This window comes from Daucus carota, chromosome 1 (assembly GCF_001625215.2).
Source record: "Daucus carota subsp. sativus chromosome 1, DH1 v3.0, whole genome shotgun sequence".
In the NCBI taxonomy this organism is placed as follows: domain Eukaryota; kingdom Viridiplantae; phylum Streptophyta; class Magnoliopsida; order Apiales; family Apiaceae; genus Daucus; species Daucus carota.
Window position 1 is genome coordinate 33,024,911 of NC_030381.2, and position 19,430 is coordinate 33,044,340.

The 19,430-nt window shown below is 34.5% G+C and overlaps 3 protein-coding genes and 1 non-coding gene across 38 annotated transcripts; 3 read left to right on the forward strand and 1 right to left on the reverse strand.

Annotated features, from left to right (window-relative positions):
- The first annotated feature begins 133 nt into the window (after window positions 1–133).
- TRNAL-CAG (transfer RNA leucine (anticodon CAG)) lies at window positions 134–213 on the forward strand. Its single transcript has one exon. It is a non-coding gene; the product is annotated as a tRNA-Leu (tRNA).
- Window positions 176–6,094, forward strand: LOC108208796 (pentatricopeptide repeat-containing protein At4g16470). Of its 10 annotated transcripts, none has more exons than XM_064080358.1 (8): window positions 176–507; window positions 1,094–3,057; window positions 4,135–4,379; window positions 4,511–4,574; window positions 4,806–4,936; window positions 5,037–5,181; window positions 5,641–5,796; window positions 5,872–6,094. In XM_064080358.1, exons 1-2 carry the CDS (start codon window positions 293–295, stop codon window positions 2,400–2,402), a joined length of 1,524 nt encoding a protein of 507 aa, XP_063936428.1. In that variant the 5' UTR covers window positions 176–292; the 3' UTR covers window positions 2,403–3,057; window positions 4,135–4,379; window positions 4,511–4,574; window positions 4,806–4,936; window positions 5,037–5,181; window positions 5,641–5,796; window positions 5,872–6,094. The 10 variants fall into 10 exon arrangements, with proteins under 10 accessions (XP_063936428.1, XP_063936443.1, XP_017234879.1 ...); XM_064080373.1 differs by having other exon boundaries at window positions 4,806–4,857; window positions 5,093–5,181; XM_017379390.2 differs by having other exon boundaries at window positions 4,858–4,936.
- Window positions 6,095–7,644: 1,550 nt separating this feature from the next.
- Window positions 7,645–13,807, forward strand: LOC108193180 (phosphatidylinositol N-acetylglucosaminyltransferase subunit C). 21 transcript variants are annotated; one of them, XR_010284788.1, is made up of 4 exons: window positions 7,645–7,776; window positions 8,925–13,150; window positions 13,353–13,466; window positions 13,543–13,807. XR_010284788.1 is itself a non-coding variant. In XM_064080384.1 (2 exons), exon 2 carries the CDS (start codon window positions 8,943–8,945, stop codon window positions 9,852–9,854), a length of 912 nt encoding a protein of 303 aa, XP_063936454.1. In that variant the 5' UTR covers window positions 7,645–7,776; window positions 8,925–8,942; the 3' UTR covers window positions 9,855–13,807. The 21 variants fall into 21 exon arrangements, 1 of the variants encoding a protein (XP_063936454.1); XR_010284796.1 differs by having other exon boundaries at window positions 13,353–13,452; XR_010284797.1 differs by having other exon boundaries at window positions 13,400–13,466.
- Window positions 13,808–13,857: 50 nt separating this feature from the next.
- LOC108193127 (pentatricopeptide repeat-containing protein At5g64320, mitochondrial) lies at window positions 13,858–18,675 on the reverse strand. Of its 6 annotated transcripts, XM_017359673.2 has the most exons (6): window positions 16,061–18,668; window positions 15,854–15,951; window positions 15,686–15,715; window positions 14,734–14,900; window positions 14,166–14,255; window positions 13,858–14,052 (listed from the first exon to the last, which is right to left on the reverse strand). In XM_017359673.2, exon 1 carries the CDS (start codon window positions 18,348–18,350, stop codon window positions 16,152–16,154), a length of 2,199 nt encoding a protein of 732 aa, XP_017215162.2. In that variant the 5' UTR covers window positions 18,351–18,668; the 3' UTR covers window positions 13,858–14,052; window positions 14,166–14,255; window positions 14,734–14,900; window positions 15,686–15,715; window positions 15,854–15,951; window positions 16,061–16,151. The 6 variants fall into 6 exon arrangements, with proteins under 6 accessions (XP_017215162.2, XP_063936451.1, XP_017215170.2 ...); XM_064080381.1 differs by having other exon boundaries at window positions 14,734–15,951; window positions 16,061–18,199; window positions 18,520–18,675; XM_017359681.2 differs by lacking the exon at window positions 15,686–15,715.
- Window positions 18,676–19,430: the final 755 nt, after the last annotated feature.

Genomic DNA, 19,430 nt, shown 5'->3' on the forward strand with positions numbered 1-19,430 from the left:
ATCTAAATGAACTGAGGTTCCGATTCCCGTTAACTGGATTTATCATGAACTAAACATCTTCTTTGTTTTCTTAAGCAAATGTTTCTGGTGTAAGTAATACTTTAATATTGGTTTCTTACGTTGTTAACAACAAGTCAGTTTGGCCGAGTGGTTTAAGGCGCCAGATCCAGGTTCTGGTCCGAAAGGGCGTGGGTTCGAATCCCACAGCTGACATTTTTTTTCCCCCTCCCTCCAAAATTTCAAGACCTAATTTGGGTACAAATAGAGAAGATAAAATTTTGAATTTTGAGCTATGAAATCAACAATCACGAGCTTCCCAAAACCCAAATCATACATGTATTTTTTCAGCTTGAAACATCCCAGAAATCCTTTGATTTTTTATGCTAAATCAACCCTTTTCAACAGGCTTCACACTCACCCTTCTTTCTCTCCCGGAGAGATTGTGGGGCCCATGTTCTCCGGCAAGACCACCACCACTGTCTCGCCAAGACTCCCTCCTCTCACCAGGTACCACAAAGTTTCTAACTTTAACAATATGTATGTGTGTATCACTGTTTGTTATATGTTAATTTGTTGGTTTCATTTTGTGTTTTAGAATGTGTAGATTTTCATGTATGTAATGATGTGGGTAGGGATTATGCTGTATTAAAGCTTGGTGAGTTTGGATAAAAATGTATGTCCAAGCTCGAAGTCGATTTGGGTCATGTTGAAGCTAAATGAGTATTGGCATGTTGTTTTCGGGGTTTGTTTCTGTAATGTTGAGTTGGATTCGTGTTAGATTTTGGCTCTGTGAGATAATGTGAACTACATATGTGGAGTATTTTTTACTGAAGTATATGTTAGTGTGCTAGTGATGATTTTGTTGATACACAAGTGAATTTGTTTATCGAGTTTGTAAGCCCATGGAATGGAAGTTTTTTTATTTATTAACCTGTCTTATTAGTCGGTGCCAACTGTTTTAGAAATTGCGAGTCTCTAATATGAGAGTGTCTGTGGGACTTTTGAAGTGTATAATTGTAATGTGTCTGATGACTAGAGTCACGAGACACCTGATTTTTGTTTCCACTGCTTGATTGTAATTATCAATGTTAAGATGTTCGCAGGATGAGGCCAACAAACACTTCATGTATTTGGACAAAACGTTGAAAGGTTTGATATACTCGGGAAGGCTGGTACATGCAATTGATTTGTTGTGTCGCTCAGAGGTGGCAGTGGAATCTCAAACATATCGTCTTCTTTTGCAAGAATGCATATTTAAGGGAGACTATAGTAAAGGAAGAAGAATCCATGCGCAGATGGTTGTTGTTGGATTTGTTCCTGATGAATTTCTTAAGGTCAAGTTACTTATACTGTATGCAAAATCTGGGAATCTAGATACTGCTCATATACTCTTTGATCAATTACGTGAGAAAACTTTGATTTCATGGAATGCAATGATAGCAGGTTATGTTCAGAACAGTCTTGAAGTTGTGGGATTGAATCTTTATCATAGTATGAGACAGTGTGGTTTTCTACCTGATCAGTTCACATTCTCATCAGTCTTGAGAGCCTGTGCCACTTTGACATTACTCGAACAAGGGAAACGAGTCCATTGTCTCTTGATAAAGAGTCAGATTACTGAAAATGTCGTAGTTAATTGTGCCCTTATTGATATGTATTTTAAGTGCAGCTGCCCCTATGATGGTCAGTTAGTATTTGATACATCTCCTGTGAGGAATGTTATTACATGGACTTCTTTGATATCTGGATATGGTCAGCAGGGAAGAGTAATAGAGGTTTTGGCATCCTTTAATAAGATGATATCTGAAAATTTTAAGCCAAATTATGTGACTTTTCTTGCAGTCCTTTGTGCGTGTAGCCATGGAGGTTTGGTTAACGAAGGTTGGGAATATTTTTTGTCGATGACAAGAGATTTTGGCATTAAACCAAGAGGGAAACATTATGCAGCAGTTGTTGATATCTTAGCAAGAGCTGGAAGGCTAGAAGAAGCCTACACATTTGTAAGAGACTCACCTTGTAATGAACGCTCGGTAATATGGGGTTCTCTTTTGGAGGCTTGTAAAATGCATGGTAACATGGACATGTTGAAGTTTGCTGCAAGTAAATATTTTGAGTTGGAACCTGATAATGCAGGGAAGTATGTTGTCTTGTCTAATGCTTATGCAGCTGTTGGCTTATGGGACAAGGTCTCTAAAATAAGGAGTGAAATGAAGGAAATGGGATTAAAGAAGGAGCCAAGTTATAGCATGATTGAGGACCAAAATGGGGTACACTACTTTTATATGGGTCGTAATCCTCACAAAAATATTGAAGGAATATACGAGGTTATTAAAGCATTGACTTGCATCCTAAAGGATGATGGCCATGTTCCTGACATAAGCAGCGTCTGGCAAGAAGATTAATGCAGTCAGCTTAAATAAAGTTGTAGATGAGGGGGGACCTCATAAGTTCTTCTGGGGAGGCTAATTTACTCGAAAGATCAGGAACCTATGTGGACTTTGTTTTTTGATTTAGGTACAGCCTGGTAGGAGTTCGATGCAATCAGCAGGTACTACTCAAAGAAAAAGGCTGAACCATATAAGTTTCTGAGGTACTATTTGAGAGACATGGATCACCGAGAGTTTGAAGTTGAAGATAATTTTGCAAAGTAAATAATATTAGTATGGGGCACAATGTATCCGCTAATAACATGACTTACTAATTTGAATGGTTCTTGGAATACATGTGTGGCCAGTGGCAAGGGCAAGCAACATCATGATGGCATAATTGTCTCAGAGTTTTTGGTTCGTTCAGGCCATGTTGTTGTTTTCTTAACATAAGCTGGAGAATTTTTAGGAAATGTTTATCTTCAATTGGTGTAAGTGGCTGCTTAAGGATGTCATTTGAAGGAATTGCATAATTTTTACCTTCCAGGTAGCTGAGGATCGCTCTCCTGTTCCTGTTCAAACCATTTAGGTTGGCCATCTTCGTAGAAGTCAATTTTATGCTCCACATCTCTATTTTCTGTACACCTGGTCTGAAACCTGGGATAGAAGTGTCAATTGATAACAGAAAAAGGTTAGTATGTGCATGGTTCTAGCAAAAGTCATTCTTCATCAACCGTTGAAAAGAAATATTTTTTTTTATATCCACATGATATAGATATCCTCTATTAGATTGAAAACCTGATTTGCCTAATGGCGCCTAGGCGAACGCCTTTTAACCTAGGTGTGTAGTCAATTCTTTCTGACTTGATTTACCTATGCGCCTTGACAAGGATGCACCTTGTTATGGAATCAGCACTGCAGAGTAGAAATAAAAATATCTTGACATGGACCATCTAACTTTGAGGGTCTCTACTTTTCTTTGTTTTACTCTAACTTAAGTGGGCAAAAATATATTCACATCCTATGGATGAATTCCAAACTGGACCACCTGATCTGCACCTCTATTTACCATATCGCTGAGTAATGTTTTTGTTTTGTTTGGAACAAACATCATTGGTACATTGCTTCCCATTTAATGGAGTGTGATATTTTCTAGATGTGTGTGCCTCACATAAAAATATGTAATTGGGGGAACAGAAACTAACATTTGTATATTTATTATTATTACTAATTTGAACCTTTGTTATACCAACTGGACGAGAAGATAATTAATACCCATTTACTTGCTGCTCATTTTTCTTAATAACCATTGGAAGTGTATGCGTATTGGCAGCTTCATGCTCATATAAGTTCTGTTGTGGCAGTTATATCATGTTGTCTAGTAAGACTGTTAAGAGTCATTGAAGAGCATGTTTGCACTATCTTATGAATAATTTCTTTGTTGAGAACATATCTTGAGATTTAGTTTCTTGTAAAAATACATGGCAGTAGTTAGGCATGAGCAAAAAACGAACCAAAAGCCACAATAAGCCGCACCAATGAAAAATTGAATTAAACAAAAATTAAACTGATAATTTGGGTTCTAAAATATTTGCACTCAAGATTGGCTATGAAATGTGGAAGCTTTTGTTGACCTCCGAGATGAACCGGAAGACTGCAAAAAATATGGAAATGTTGAAAAGTTTTTTTTTTTTTTTTTTATAATAATTATCTTACTCATTTGTGAAGAAAGTTTTCTTATAATTATATATTTTGTATATGAATTTAGGGATCTGCTGAGACCTTTAGATGACTGTTATTGAAGAGTAGCTGAATAGGTGCACTACAATCAGAAAACAGAAACCAGGTTCTGAGAACCCCATTGCAAATTTGTGATAAGACCCATGTTTGGATTCTATTGTCTGTAATTCATTTGGATCGTGATGTAACACTGTATTACTTGCGAAATAACTTTGGCAAATGATAAACTGTGATGTAACTCTGAATTACTTGCAATGTAACTTTCACACCAAGGTACCGTGCAATGTTATTTTCAGTTGTTTTATGCTACTGTTTTTACAGTTTTGTTGCATAGCTGATGCTTCATCAGTAAGTGTATGGAATCATTTTTTACTGTATTCTGGCTTTCTGCTGTCTTCTTTCAGAATGCTTTTATTGGGCGTACTAATTTCTGCTGAACAGACTGATTCTACTGGAATGTAAATTAAGGTATATTATTACTTTTTAATTTTGCAGGCTAGCATTTCCTGTTACACTCTAAACTAGCAGTATGAGCTTATAAATTAATCTGCTATCAAGTACAAACTTGTGGATTTCCAGACTACTTTCGCCATTCTGTTGCTGCCTCCGCAGTTTCTTTATTACACTGTTGCTGCTGCTGCAGCCTGCTGGACTGGTTTTTCTGCTGCCATATAAATTCATATCTCTGCTGTTTTACAGATTCCATACAGTTGTAGCCTTGCTTCTAAACTATGATCATTTTGCAAAGCAGGTATTCACAGAGACTAGAGCACTTGTGCCACTACATTCTTTTTATTCATCAAGAGCTCTCAAACAGCATTGCTAACGAGGTTTTTGTATTTTCAGCGTTGTTGAGAAGTTTAGATCTATTCATTTGCATCTTATGTATATTAAGAGCTTATTTGAAATATATTTTATACTTGGCAGCAGAAGCTTAGTTCGCCATTCTTATGAATTTGAAGCTGACCTTCACCCTTTAACTTCAGGGTAGTTCTGCATGGTGCCATCCTTTCTTGTCTTTGCTTACTCTGCAGTCTGCCATGTGAAATTTACACTTTGTTTCGACACTTACAGGGTGAGGAACTGAGTATCTGTATATGTTAATATCATCTTCTGGCACTTGAACTTGAATTGTAAATTCGGTAATGAAGACTCCAAATACAATTAGATTGATGGCATGGACTATGGTCAAACTGGACTGTTGCCATTTATTTGAGCTTTCAAGTTTTGATGTCTTTTGAATTGAATTTGATGATTCCTTGGATTTGTATTGGTGATAACACCTAATTCGTACTATTTTAGACCGAACCACACCAACCGTGTTTGGTTCCTATATTTTAAAACCACACTCTATTGGTTTTGGTCTGTTTTTAAGTTAAATCGCACCATGCTCACTCCTACCAGTATTTATGTTCAGGCATTTCTTGCACAGATACAATATGGCAACAGTCTTATTTAAGCATTTTGCTTTACGTACTGCTGTCTTTGATGGATCATGATCAGTATGTGGTAATGTTTTTTTCAACTTGTCCAGTGACTGAAGCTAGAGATATGCAAGAAGCAGAAGCTTTTGGAGGATATGTATAAATTTCAAGGGTGTTGATTTTCTGATGGGGACCAACACATTTTAGAATGTGCCTTCTTTTGTTAGGCAGACAGGAAAACTAAAGCAAAAGCCGTCGATAGCCAAGTAAGAAAACGCTACTGACGATGCATTTAGGTTTGGTGTGGCTTATTGTTGAATGTTTATGCTTTCATGTTGCAGGTCCAGAGCTGTTTGGTTGTGCTTTTAAGTTATATCAGATGGAGATACTATTGTACAAGTACTGGTAGACTAGATGGAGAAAAAACAATGTGTTTCTTCACTATTTTTCAATCATCTTTAAAGACTTGATTTCATGTACCTCTTGGTTTATATATGAGATTCAAATGTAGACGGCGAGTAAAGATAAAACAGCACTGCAAGATGGTTATATAGAAAGACAATACATAAGGCTTAGATAAACCTTTTTTGTCGATAACCTCAGACCAATCAATCGAATATATTAATAGACCAATCAATCGAATATATTAATACGTAATCGATCGAACACTAGTCGAAAATGGCTCTTCCGCTCAGAAACGAAATGGTCCAAATGTTCTTGGAAATTATTGCTCCCATTGGATCATTTGTATCTATATGCATCAGGATCCCGATTCGTGGATCTCTCGGTTCGAGAAATCAAAATAAGACCCACATGTAAATGTTGAATGTTTCTTTATTTAAGCATAAACATAAAATTGTTTCTTTATTTAAGCATACAAATTTCTATCGCTTTTTTTTTTTGATATATTTAAAAACAAATTGAATTAACTTGAAAGGAGTTTGGCCGGGACAAATTTCCAACCGGTCATACAATTAGGCCGGAAAGCAAATAAATGAGTTAAACATTTAGCCGGCTTGTATCTGAATCGTTTAAAAGATTTAATACAAATATTTTGAAAAAAAATAAATTTAGTAATTTTCAGAGCAATCCAGCATATATCAATTTTTGATGTCCTGTACATTACAGTAATATCACAGTCAGACTTTTACGCAATTAAACTTACATGTAGTCTAATATTTGAATATTTTAATTGAACCAACTGAGATTGAGATCGAAGGTATAAATTCTTACATAACATGAACAATTTTATGTTATGAAAAGATAGAGTTTTTGCGATTTTCACTGTCATTCCATTCCATACTAAGCATTCCAAATTCCCGAATATACCATGTTAAATATTTTAAAATATTTTAAACAATACATGTTAATCATTTCTTAATGACAAAACAACTCAAAATATACTAAACTTTCACAAAGAGATAAACCAAACAATTTAAGAAATTGAGTATAGAAAATACACTTCCATCCGAAAACGGAATCCATTGAATAAAAAATAAGATCAAAGGAAGAAATAAGGTCTCTTACTATGCTGCTGGATAATAAGGATGAAGGCGACTAATTCTTGATTTATTTTGTCAGAAAATAAAGTCGGTTTCGGGAGTTCACTGATTTAGGATCGTGATGGCACGTCTCCGATTTATCGTTAGAGAATATTTATGAGATTGACCAGCTAGTTGTGTTAGTTTGATATATTCTTATGAATAATAAAAAGTAAAAATGAGATAATTAGGATTTTTGGATGATTAATATAATTTCTTTTAACATATAAACTTCTTATCAGGATATATTTCTTGAAATTAATATTAAATGTTTTTTTCTTCACTAACCGTAAAATAAAAGTAAATATTATCTAGTAAGAAAAATTAATCACTTTAAAATACATACTAAACAAAATAACAAAAGAACAAAAAAGTGTTAATTTGATCTTTTTTACTTTACACAGTTGATTATAATAATATTTTATGACATGGGAGGATGATTTTGACGAGATAAAATATTTAAATATTTGGATGAGAATTAAAAATTTCCTTAAAAATTTAATTAAACATTTAATTTACCAGACAACTATTCACTAATATGAAGTCTCAAAAAAAGCATTAAACTTCAAATATTAAGGGAGATATCTAAAGATCTAAGTAAATCAAGAAATTCAGTAATTAGTAGAGTAGTGCTGACCGGAACCTAAAAATTGGAATGCTGAATAAGATTTTCACAGCATAATACAAGCCTGTCTTCCCAGCCAGGTTAGAACTCTTCATCTTTCTCTCTTTTTATTCATTTTCTTTGACTGAATATACATATATAGACAAAAACAACTTAATTGATTATAACCCTGAAAGATTAATGTATGTGTAATGGAAATCTGTTGTATGCTTAGTTCTTGCATTTTCCTGATTACCCATTAAGAGTTATGCTAAAAAGATTGAATCGTGGGTCTCATTTTGTTAAATTACAATCTTTGTACAAAGACTCTAGTTTTACAATCTGTAATTCAAGTGGTGTGCGGGGAATATTGTTGGTACTTCTAAAGTTGTAAACTTGTAATGATAAAAATGGGTCACACCCACAAACAGATTGGAAGAATTAACTTGAGTCATTTGGCATTGAACAGCTTCGAAAATGGCTTAGAACATGTTTGGCTATTTTTTATACAATTACACATGACTTGAGGTTACTCGAATGTAAAAGTTGAAATTTGAATTTTAAGTTGGTATCTCTTTGGATAATTTTGTTGTTATATATAACTTATAAGTTATTAATGAAACTAAGACAGGTATGCAGATGGGTGTACTCATACTTTTGATGTATATTCTACTTTGACTAATAAACTTGGAGTTGCCGGGGAGTTTAAGTTAATTGTATTGGGAATGAAAGAGAAAATAGTTTTTAGGGAGCCTCTTTTAATTTCTATGGTGAGGTATTATGGCAGGCTCGTTTACCTGGTCAATCAACATGGTTACTTTTTGATATGAGAATGTGTTTAGTTCTGAACCTAGTTATAGGTCATTTAATGTTGTCTGGGGTATATTGGTGGTCGGGGATTGTTTGGTAGTTGCGACCCTAGTTTTATGTTGATTCTTGCTCATTTGTTTTAAGTATTATTGTTGAAGACCAATTGCTTGATGAAAGTGTGAGAGTAAATTTTTCAGGACAAATGATATTCTAATGCTTCAGTCATTTTTTATGCATCACATGTTGTTAGATTTTTTTTTACCTTAAAACCAAGTTTAATGACCGAAGTTATTATAATAGCTTCTTATATGTGATGAAACTAGTCAGTACTTTCAAATTTCTCATACGTTGAGAACATACATAACTTAATAAAAGTTAAGTTGCGATGAACTCTAAACTCCAAGGGTAGTGCAATCTCAAGATTTTTGTATTGGTTTAGGTACACTGCATAATTCAGATGGAGACTGGTCGGACCGACAGCCCTGCATCCAGCCAACCTAAGTGGAGAAAAGTTGCATATGGGGGGATGCAACCGGGGTTTGATGATAACCACATCGATGAGTCTTTCCTTGCAGAAATGGTCATGAATGCTAATGTTGTTAAAAGGTCAATGCTGAAGGTGATGTTAGACTCGGTTTCCATCTCCCAATATCTTTGCGTTGTTGCTTTAGTGGTCTTAGTTTGGACTTACACTCTTCAATCTATTATCAGTGAAAATCTTCTGTTGCTTCTTGATGTTATTGTGCTTGGATTAGGTTTTTTGGTTCTTGTATCAACTGCAGAAACGCTTTCCTTTAGTCTTCTTCTCAATTATTTTCTTAAAATATCCTTTTTCATAACTGCCTTGTATGTGTTGTCTCCGATCTATCATACACTGACCAGGTCTATAAGTTCAGACTCAATCATAGCACTTACAGCTTCACTTATAGTACTCCATCTGTTCCTGCATAACTACTCAGGATCTACTGTTAAAGCTCTTGGTGCTCTAGAAAATCCTAGTTTTACAAGCAATATCTCACTAAATGCCTCAATTGTTGCTTCCCTTTTGATTGCCTCTCGCCTTCCATCCAGACTTCATGTTTTCGCTATTGTGTTCTTCTCCGTACAAGTTTTCCTCTTTGTTCCGCTCGTCACTTACTGTATCAAGAAATATTCTTTTAGGTTGCACATTTTTGTCTCCTTTGTGTTGATGATGGTGACATTGACCTTTGTTTATCGGTTGCACACATTACTTTTTGTACTTTTTTTTGGTGTTTTGGTTTTTGTTAATTTGGTGTGTCCTTATTGGTTGATAAGAATTCAAGAATACAAGTTTGAGATCAATGGTCCATGGGATGAAGCTAAGCTCTGTTTTGATATAACCGAATGAAAATCCCTTTTGTAACTTTGAGATTCATTGTAATTGATTATCAATGAGAAGTACTATCAAGCAATATTACTATTCTTCTCCTTTGTACTATTTCACTGCCTAATTAAGATTTCAGGGATTTTGTTAAATATTTTAAGCATGACTATTCTTAATACTACTTCAATTAAACTGAATGAAAATCCCTCTTGTGACTTTTAGATTCACTGTAATTGATTATCAATGAGAAGTATCGTCAAGCAGTATTACTCTTTTTCTCCTTTGTTACTGTTTTACTGTCTAATTAAGATTTTAAGGATTTTGTTAAATCTTTTAAGCCTGACAATTTTAAGGATTCACAGTTGCAGAGAAGTGTTAATAAGCCATTTGTTTATTTTCTTACTGTTTCTCCAAATTTTTATAAAATTTTCTCCATTGTGCATTGCATCATATCTTAGACATTCATGATAAACTCCGATCCTAACTTTCTTGTCCAGTTACAGGCTAGTGGCGAAGAAAATACACAATCTATGTCCTACTATTAAAGCAAGGCTGTGTTCTTTCACAACTAACAATATGTGTTGCTGGCCTACTGAAAAAGTATAGATTGGTATATTTATGATATTAAAGAGCATGTAATACATTTAATTAAATATTGACATGGTATAACTTGCTTAGTTTAATAAGTTATATATGAATATATTTGTTCTTTTTATTGTAAAAATAATTTTAAAGTCACATTGGTTAATTGTTTGATTAAATCAATCCGACTGATATTGTTATTCAAATAGTTAGGACTGCAAATTAATTAAGTGTAGGTATTAGATTAAGTGTAATCGGCTGAATAGTGAATATAAACGGTATCTGGTAGAAAAAGCGGACACGATTTCATACTTGTTCAATTCAAGTTTGAGTTGAGGTTGACTTGAGTCTTAAATCTGTTGCTGTACAGTCTAACAATTTATACTTATGTTGATATATTGTAAGAAAGTTGAAATAATTCATCCCCTTCACATACTATGATATCACAGAATGCAAATTACAAGCAAAACTAAGTCCATATCTACTGCGCTACTTATAGTTATTGAGCTACTAGTTTATGCAAATATATATTTTTATGAAATTGGGATTATGTGCATCACGATTGCTGGATCATAAGCATCTTGTCAGTGGGAGTAAAACAGGAGAACTTCAATGCTGGGATCCGAAGACTGGAAAGCCAGGAGGCAGCTCACTTATACTAAGTTTAAATCATGAAGAATTGAATTGTGTTTTATGCTATTGTTGGTGTTGCTACAACATGCTCACTGGGGACCAAACAAGCCATTTGTAGTTATATCCTCAATTTCGTAAGGCCTTGCAGAGTGGTTGCAATAAACAATTTTATGTTCGAACTTCAAGGTAAGACATGGTTCTTTTTATGTTCATTGAGCAGCTTAATCGACTTGGCTACAAGTAGTCATGTCCACCTTGAATTTCCTTGGAGAAGTTTACCAATCTTTAGTTTTCATATCCTAACAAAATCAAATCAAGGCATGTATCTTGTTCTTTTTGGTTTTACACATATCAATTCACTTTATTGCCATTCTTAGCCAAACTTATAAACTCAGACTCATAGGGTGAAATCTCCATGATCATATATGCTTTTTTTATTCGTTGGTGTTGAGGTAATTGTTTTTTAGCTGCAGTTTGGTCAGTTTAACATTTAATTTTTTATGTGCGAGTATAAAGTTACGTTTGTATGCACCTTCATAATCTTATGTCTATAAATACAGCTGGTTATGTACAATAATTTTTCAGGATTTCAGTTGCATAAGTTTCTCTTAGTAAGTCTTTTGCGCATCATCTTACTGTGAATACTTTTCTGGGTAGAGTGACTTGATCTGTCAAATTACAGGGTCACTAGAAATGGATTACTGTATATCCTTTGCATATAAAAAATCCATGTCATTGTTATGTAAGTACTGGTAAAATGTCGTCGTTTTGTTAGTTCTAGTAAAGATGGCGATGCACGCAAATGGGACGTTACATTGAGAATTGTGTTATTTGCCGCAGTGGACATGTACTTGCAGTATCATGTGTAAAATGGGGTGGAGATGGAGTTATATGTACAGGATATTGTTACCATTTTGACATTTATAGCTAATTGGTATTGTTCAAGTGTGAAATCTTTAAAGGCATACTTGCGATTTAAATTTGATTCTTGCTTCATGTAGTTGTTTCCTGTGTTATGCAGTTGTTTCTAGTGTTAGCTACAAACATTTATTGGGGCATCAACTATATACATATAAATTTACGTTTGTAGTCTAGCACAAGCTCTACTGCACACTTGATTTATATGGTTCCATGGGATCACAAAGTTTTGTTGCTTTTGCAATTTTCCTTCAGAAGGGTTAAGGATCATTAGGTCCTCAAAAGCGGGATTGAGTTTAATTTTTTTTTTTTTTTGTTTACCTTTTTATACTGGTGTACTGCATCATATTATTAATCAAATCAATTACTTGTAAATGTTTATATATATCTTTGCATATATGTTGTGCATCTGCTCAATGATATATTGTCTTATGGATTTAGTATATTTTTGGTCTGTATACATGTAATTGTGCCACGGGATCAGTCGCGAAGAGTGAATTTTTCCATTATATGATGAATCTTATTCTCATGTTTAGTGATTTATAGACTGAATATTAGATATGTATACATAGAGTCTTACTTCTACTCTTAGATGAATCTGATATATAGAGCTTATCTTGCAAGTTTGTAGGTTTTATAGATCAGTGAGGTTTATCATGGAGCTTGACCCTATATATGTAATTATCTGTATTTAAGTAACATAAAGTGTTGTTAATGAAGAGAAATGTACTAACTTTTGGACAGTGGACATATACTTACAGGAGAGTATTGTTATATTACTCTTATCATTTGTAAGTTCATATAAGTAGACCTTAAAATTCCAGACTTTGCCGTATTAATATCCTATATATTAGGGGCAGAGCCACTTGGAGCCCAGGTACTCCATGGCCTACCCTATATCAAGGGTGGAGCCATATATAGAATTTCTATGTTATTTGTTTTGGTAAACTTAGTTAATTGATTTGTCAAAGAAGTTATAAAATAAATTCTTAGTTCGAAACTTTGAGAAGCAAAAAAGATGAGAATTGCAATTGTATCAGAAAAGCGGTTGAAAGCAGACTACTCCCAGTTCTATAAGGTTGAAAAATTGATTATTAATTTAAGAATATATATTTTGTTCAGTGCAGATCTCATGATTGTACGACTGAAGGGAAAAGACACAGGGCAACTTAAACCATAAACTAAAGGTATATGCTTTCTCTTGGCTTGGTTGAATATATATTTTGCTCATAGAATTCAGTAGTAATTTATCTGAAAGGTTGTAACATGTGTAGAAAATACTTCTTTTGCTTATCTATGCCATTTTTTACTATTAAGTAGAGCAGATACGGCCGATGCAAAATTCTAATTACTGTAATCCTGCATTCTTGATTGATGACTGTTTACTAGACATTACATTTCTTAACGCCTTGGAGAGTGTTGATTCTCAAACACAGCTTCTGTGCAACTGGAAATAATGATTGTTTACTCGTGTCCAGCATTTGAATCAGTAATAAATATCAGGTTTTTATCTATTACCATACATTTTGTCTTTGGCAGGAGACTGACATACACGTAACAATGTGTTTTCTTTTGCTAGGGAAAGACGAGGACGTTGAAGCAAAAGTAGTTGATAGAAAAGTGCATAACACAGCCGTAGATCACAGATGCATGGCTTCTGGTTGAATGTTTATCCTCTGATTTTGCTTGTTTGTACTCTGCAATCAAATAAAGTTTAGATAGCATTGTACAACTGTTGATAGACTAGATGAGAGACGAACATAGCATGTAGAATCTGATTAACCAACTGTCAAGATTTTCATATACTCTTTAATTTTATCCTCAATATATTTTAATTCACTGTATGCGGAGCTGAAATAATCTCTAAAAGCTTAAGTTTAGAGCTGAAACAGAATTTACAACAAAAACATGACTTGTCGATTGCAAACATAGAATAATTGTTTTCATTTCTCTTCCTGAACATATAAATGATTCCTTTACTGTAAATTGTAAACATTATACAGCATAACTTCAAGTACACGCCCAAGAACAGCAGCACGCCACCGCCCACAAAAGCTCATCTACACAAAAGCAGCCCCTGCGAGCAGACCTGCAGAGGCAGAAAACACATTGCAAGTCAATATCCAAAGACATTAGTATATTACTATGTTTGATGTGTTTACTGGATATCGCGAGAGAAGTCACGGTGTTTGGTAAATATACCTTCTCTGGCATAATGTAGAAATTGAGTGGCAAGTATATTAGTACTTCACAAGCCATCGTGTATGACCTTGATACTGTAGTTGACGGCATCTGCAGACAGCAGTCGTTAATTGTCAAAGTACAGGGAATTAGAGAATCTCACTTGACAAAACGAAATTGTTTTATAAAACTTGGTTATAACTATATGATCACATTTCACATTACACATCACACAGACTGCTTACAGGTATTAGACATATCTACCATAGTATACATATAAAAACGAGTGGCCTACACAGAAATAACACGAAGTTTGCATGTTCAAGACCTGCATGAGGCTATGAATTTTAATTTGTTAAAGGTTTTGGTTATCATACACTTTGCTTCTGTTTCCTCCTTACAATGTTTTTCTAACATTACCTTTTTTACTTAACAACTAGTATTACGACAAAACGGAATGCAAAATGACATACATTAAGCAATTAGCATAAAGGTTCTAATAATGATTAAAAGGAAAGAGGGAACGAATAGAACCTTTTCACTATGATTTTTTTAAGGAAAGACTAATGCAGTCTTTTGTAGCACTTACCTTAAATAAGATAGAGAAGTCTCCGCTTTCAGCAGCCATTGATGGACAATTCATTCTTCAACAGGCACAAACTAAAAGTCCCGGGCTCCGCCCACTGCTTGGGAGGGGTTGAGAAGATGCTATGCACTATGCAGTATTTGAAAAGACCGAGTAGTATCTATTTTTACCTAAATTCAACTTATCTGGCGATTAGTCTAGTATGATAAAGACTTAGAGTATATAAACTGGCAAATGACTCATGCATCGCAAAGGTTGCACATTAAGAAATGTTTTCAATTGACCTTCATGTTGGATGGTAACTGTTTACCGCTACACATAACAAGCAGCAAACAGCAATTTCAAAGAGAATAAATCATTTTGTGTGTGTGTCTGTGTGTGTTTCTTGAAGTGTTAAGAACTTGAGATGTTAAAAACAATGAAAAGCCTTTGACCTTCCATTTATTATACCACTTATTTGAAGAAAACAGATACATTACAAAAATCTTTACTGTAAAATATGTAGCAACTCTGTCAATAAAAAAAATTTAGACAGCTTACTGATGAACTTATCTAGCATTTAAAATATAAAAAATGGACTAAGTGAGTTCTCTCTTTCTTTGTTAGGTCATCCTAGCATCATGTTATGTTTGATTTATTTTGTCTGATGTCATAAATCATGATTCTTGGGGCCTCCTCATATCTTTCTTTCAATAATTACATGTGTAAACAAGGGAGGATTTATGTATTTATCCTTTTTTTCCTTGTTTTACAGAAATGACAGATGAATCAATACAACGATAAAATTGCTTTCTTAGCTCGGTTAGAGCACCAGTTTAGTGGGGAGTCTTCAGTTTAACCTTCAATCCAAGCATCTCTGATTTTTCTCATTGCTTGCTAGATTTTACCATAAATTGTAGACCAAGGAAAGGAATAGATAGTAACGCAAGTATCAAGACTTAATAGAATTGATTACCTATATTTTTCCCGTTAAGTGGCCTGACTCCTGAGAATATAGGGCCAAAAGTATAAAATAATCTTACATGACAAGAAATCATGCAACCTGAATAACACACCCTGCAAATATCTGATGAACAGAGGTCATAAGACTGCCAGGATTTTACTCCAGTGTTAATTAACTTACCTCAACAATGCTTGAGAAAAATCTAGACAGTGAGGCGGTGCTTCTCCTTGTCTAGAGTAGGTAAGATACCATTCTTTTCTTTCTTGCTTGAGAGGTAGCTGCTCAGATATAGGCAGTACTACTAATATTAGTTTGTTACAGTACAACTGTACACGAGTACAAATAGCGTTAGCCATGTAATAATTTCACATCATAGATATGCATTACCTGGATTTCAGTTTGAATAGTTCTGTCGAACAAATTCAGCAGGCAGGACTCGTGGAGACTCAATATATTTGATGGGCATAAATATGTCATTTTAGATCCCCAATCTTCTCCAAGTGAGTTCCAAACGATGAACTATTGAGATCTCCTCATACTTTTTCATGACGGAATATCTGATCAAAAAATACCATGTGACATCATTAGGTATGAATCCATTGCTCACGCCTCTGCATAAAAGTGCATATGCATTATCAAGCATGTCTGCTTTACAAAATGAACAGATCAAAGTGCTATAAGTGATAGCATCTGGACGGATTCCTTCAAGTTGTATCTTCTCAAAGAGGTTCAGAGCTTCTTGCACATGCCCCATCTTGCACAAACCATTTATGAGGCTATTATAAGTGACTACATCAGGTTTCAGTCCTCGCTGTATAATATCTTTTAAAAATTCAAATGCATTTTCTATTTTTCCAATTCTACATAAGCCACTGATCAAAATGTTGCATGATATGATTTTGGGATTCAGTCCCTTCCGGATCATTTCCTCAAAGAGTCCCAATGCTTTCTCAACAGACCCCTCCATGCATAGTGCCTTTATCATGGAGTTGTATGTAATTTCATCGAGGGCACAACCTCTATATAACATATCATTTATAAGTTTTAGTGCTTCCTGCAATTCACCTCTCCTCAAAAAAGAATTAATTAAGGTATTGTAAGTTACAGTGTTGGCAATGACACCTTCCAATAACATATCTCGAACTAATGCTAAGGCATCTTCTATCTGATCAACCCTACAGAGCCCATATATCAGAGAATTGAAAGTGAACACATCTGGTTTACATCCACCGTTTACCATGTCAGCGTATAGTTCCAGAGCCTCCTTAACCTTCTCATCCTTAGCTAAAGCATGTATCAGGCAGTTGTATCCAACAGTGTTTAAGCGGATCCCCAATGCGGACATTTCACAGACAGCTTCTTCTGCTTCCTTCAATCTGCCGACCTTGCAGAACCCATTGATCAAACTCGTGTATGTTATTAGGTTGGGCTTGCAACCCATAATTTCCATCTCTTTCATCAAATTTCGTGCTAAAGAAAAAGATTTTCTCGAACATAGACCACGGATGATTATGTTATATGTATAGATATCTGGATTGCAACCAACAGCGGGCATCCTCTGCCTCAAAACAGCATTGGCATCATCAAACTGTCCATTGGCCACATAACCATTAATCAGAGTATTGAACAAAACAACATTAGGCTCAGGCACTCTCTCCAGCAAAGCTCTAGCTTTATCAACTTGACCAGTTCGGCATAATCCATCCATTAAAATTCCATAAGTAAACTTGCTAGGAGTGAAGCCTCGGAGAAGCATTCTATCGACCAATTTAGCACCTTCAGGTATCCTCTTAGCACGGCAAAGACCATGAATAACATCATTAAAAGTATCAACATCAGGTGTGCAACCCATCAGAAACATTTCCTCCAAATATCTTATCACGTCATTTATTCTATTTACCTTGCAAAGCGCATGTATAAGTGTCTGGTAAATAACTGAATTCGGCACACACCCATGTTTTGTCATATCTCTTAAAAGTGAACATGCAGAATCCACCTCATTAACCATACAAAGCGCTTTCATCACCACACCAAACGTGAAAACAGTTGGAGAGATCCCCTTGTGCAACATTTCATAAAAAATATTCGGTGCAACAGCCGGGCAATCCCCAGCAACCAATATATCCAGAACAACATTATAAGACCTAAAACTAGGTTCGCAACTAAAAACTTCCCTCATATCAAAAAGTAACCGCGTCGATTGACCAGGTAAACCAGCTCTACCATAATGCCTCATTATAGAAATAAAAAGTGACTCCTGAAAAACTACCCCGTCATCTTTCATCCGCAGCAACAATCCATCAATCAACTTAAACTCCCCGGCCGCTCCAAGTTTATTAATCAAAGTACAATACACATCAAATGTATGAGTATACCCCATTTGAGTACCCGCCTTACGGAACAAATCCATAGAAGTAGGGACATCAAGGGGGAGCTGAAGCAACTTATTAAGCTGATACGGTGTAAGTCGATTAAGGGACTTTCGAAGCTGTTCAATGTCAAATGGTTCAAGCAAACTTTCCCAATCTGTTTCAGGGGATGACCCATTCTTATAATCAGAATTACCAACAACATTTCCATCATCCCCAATTGAACTACAATATGTAAAGATTGGATTTTTATACAAAGATTGAACCTTTTTGACAAAATGACACCCAAGATTCAATCTTTTGAGCATAACTCTTATTGGGTAATTGTAAACAAGCAAAAGCTAAGCAAACAACTGATTGGCATTACACATACATAAACTTTTCAGGGTTATAAGCAATTGTGTGTATACATGTATGTATATGTGTATATAGAGTTGAAAAATATATGAGAAACAGAGCCGAATGAAGAGCTCTAACCTGGGAACAAGTGTTTGTATTTGCTGCAAAAAGCTTCTGCACTACAGTGAGCAGCGGGTCGGGTCCAAAGTCAAATTTTCAAATCAATTGGGTGTTTGTATCTCATGTATGTGCATGTCAGGCAAATGTATATTTGACTTGTAATCTTTTAGTCAAAAGACATCCATCTTTGCCCAATTTACTTTAAGGATCGCATTATTGAAAAAATGGGATAAGGATCTAAATACTCCCTCCATCCCTTTTTAGTTGTCATTGATTTTGTACCAGTCAAATTGACTAAAGTTTGACTAAAATTTATTAATATTTAATCAATTGACAAAATAAAAAAACTGAAAATAACTTTTAATCTATTTTAAAATGTAATTTTCAGTTTTTAAAAATAATGAGTAAGTGACTTATAATCATTAGTCAAAACTTAATCAATTTAACCAACAAAAATAGAAATGTGACAACTAAAAAGGAACGAAGGGATTAATTAAAGCCTATAATTCAGGAACATTTAAATTAATTATCCCTAAATAAAGGTTTTTTTTTCACAAATAACCAAGTTTGGAATTTTTTTGCGAAAATACTATAATTTCTTTAAAATTTGTAAAAATACAATATTCCAAATAAAAATTAAAACAATACCATTTTCTAAAAAAAAATTTACAAAAATACAGAAGTTGCATACTGCTAACAATCGAAACCAAAAATGCAATTTTGAAAAAATCTGTTAAAAATTACATTTGATTCGTCACAACCGGTTTCAAAAGTTGTTAAAATGATCCTTGAGAAGTCGATACTAACATCACAAAAACAACAAAAAAATCAACTAAAAACAACCATAGAATTAATTGAAAGCAATCAACGATAATGTAAAAGCCCGATGGCCCTTCAAAAAAGACCTTACTTGGTAAAACTCTGGCTTT

Excerpts from the sequence above, each read along its gene's own strand:
- LOC108208796 (XM_017379331.2), top strand. The coding sequence starts at position 293 with ATGAAATCAACAATCACGAGCTTCCCAAAACCCAAATCATACATGTAT. Across the intron at positions 508-1,093 it reads AGACTCCCTCCTCTCACCAG|ATGTTCGCAGGATGAGGCCA; the intron begins GTACCACAAAGT and ends ATCAATGTTAAG.
- LOC108193180 (XM_064080384.1), top strand. The coding sequence starts at position 8,943 with ATGGAGACTGGTCGGACCGACAGCCCTGCATCCAGCCAACCTAAGTGG.
- LOC108193127 (XM_017359681.2), bottom strand. The coding sequence starts at position 18,350 with ATGCTCAAAAGATTGAATCTTGGGTGTCATTTTGTCAAAAAGGTTCAA.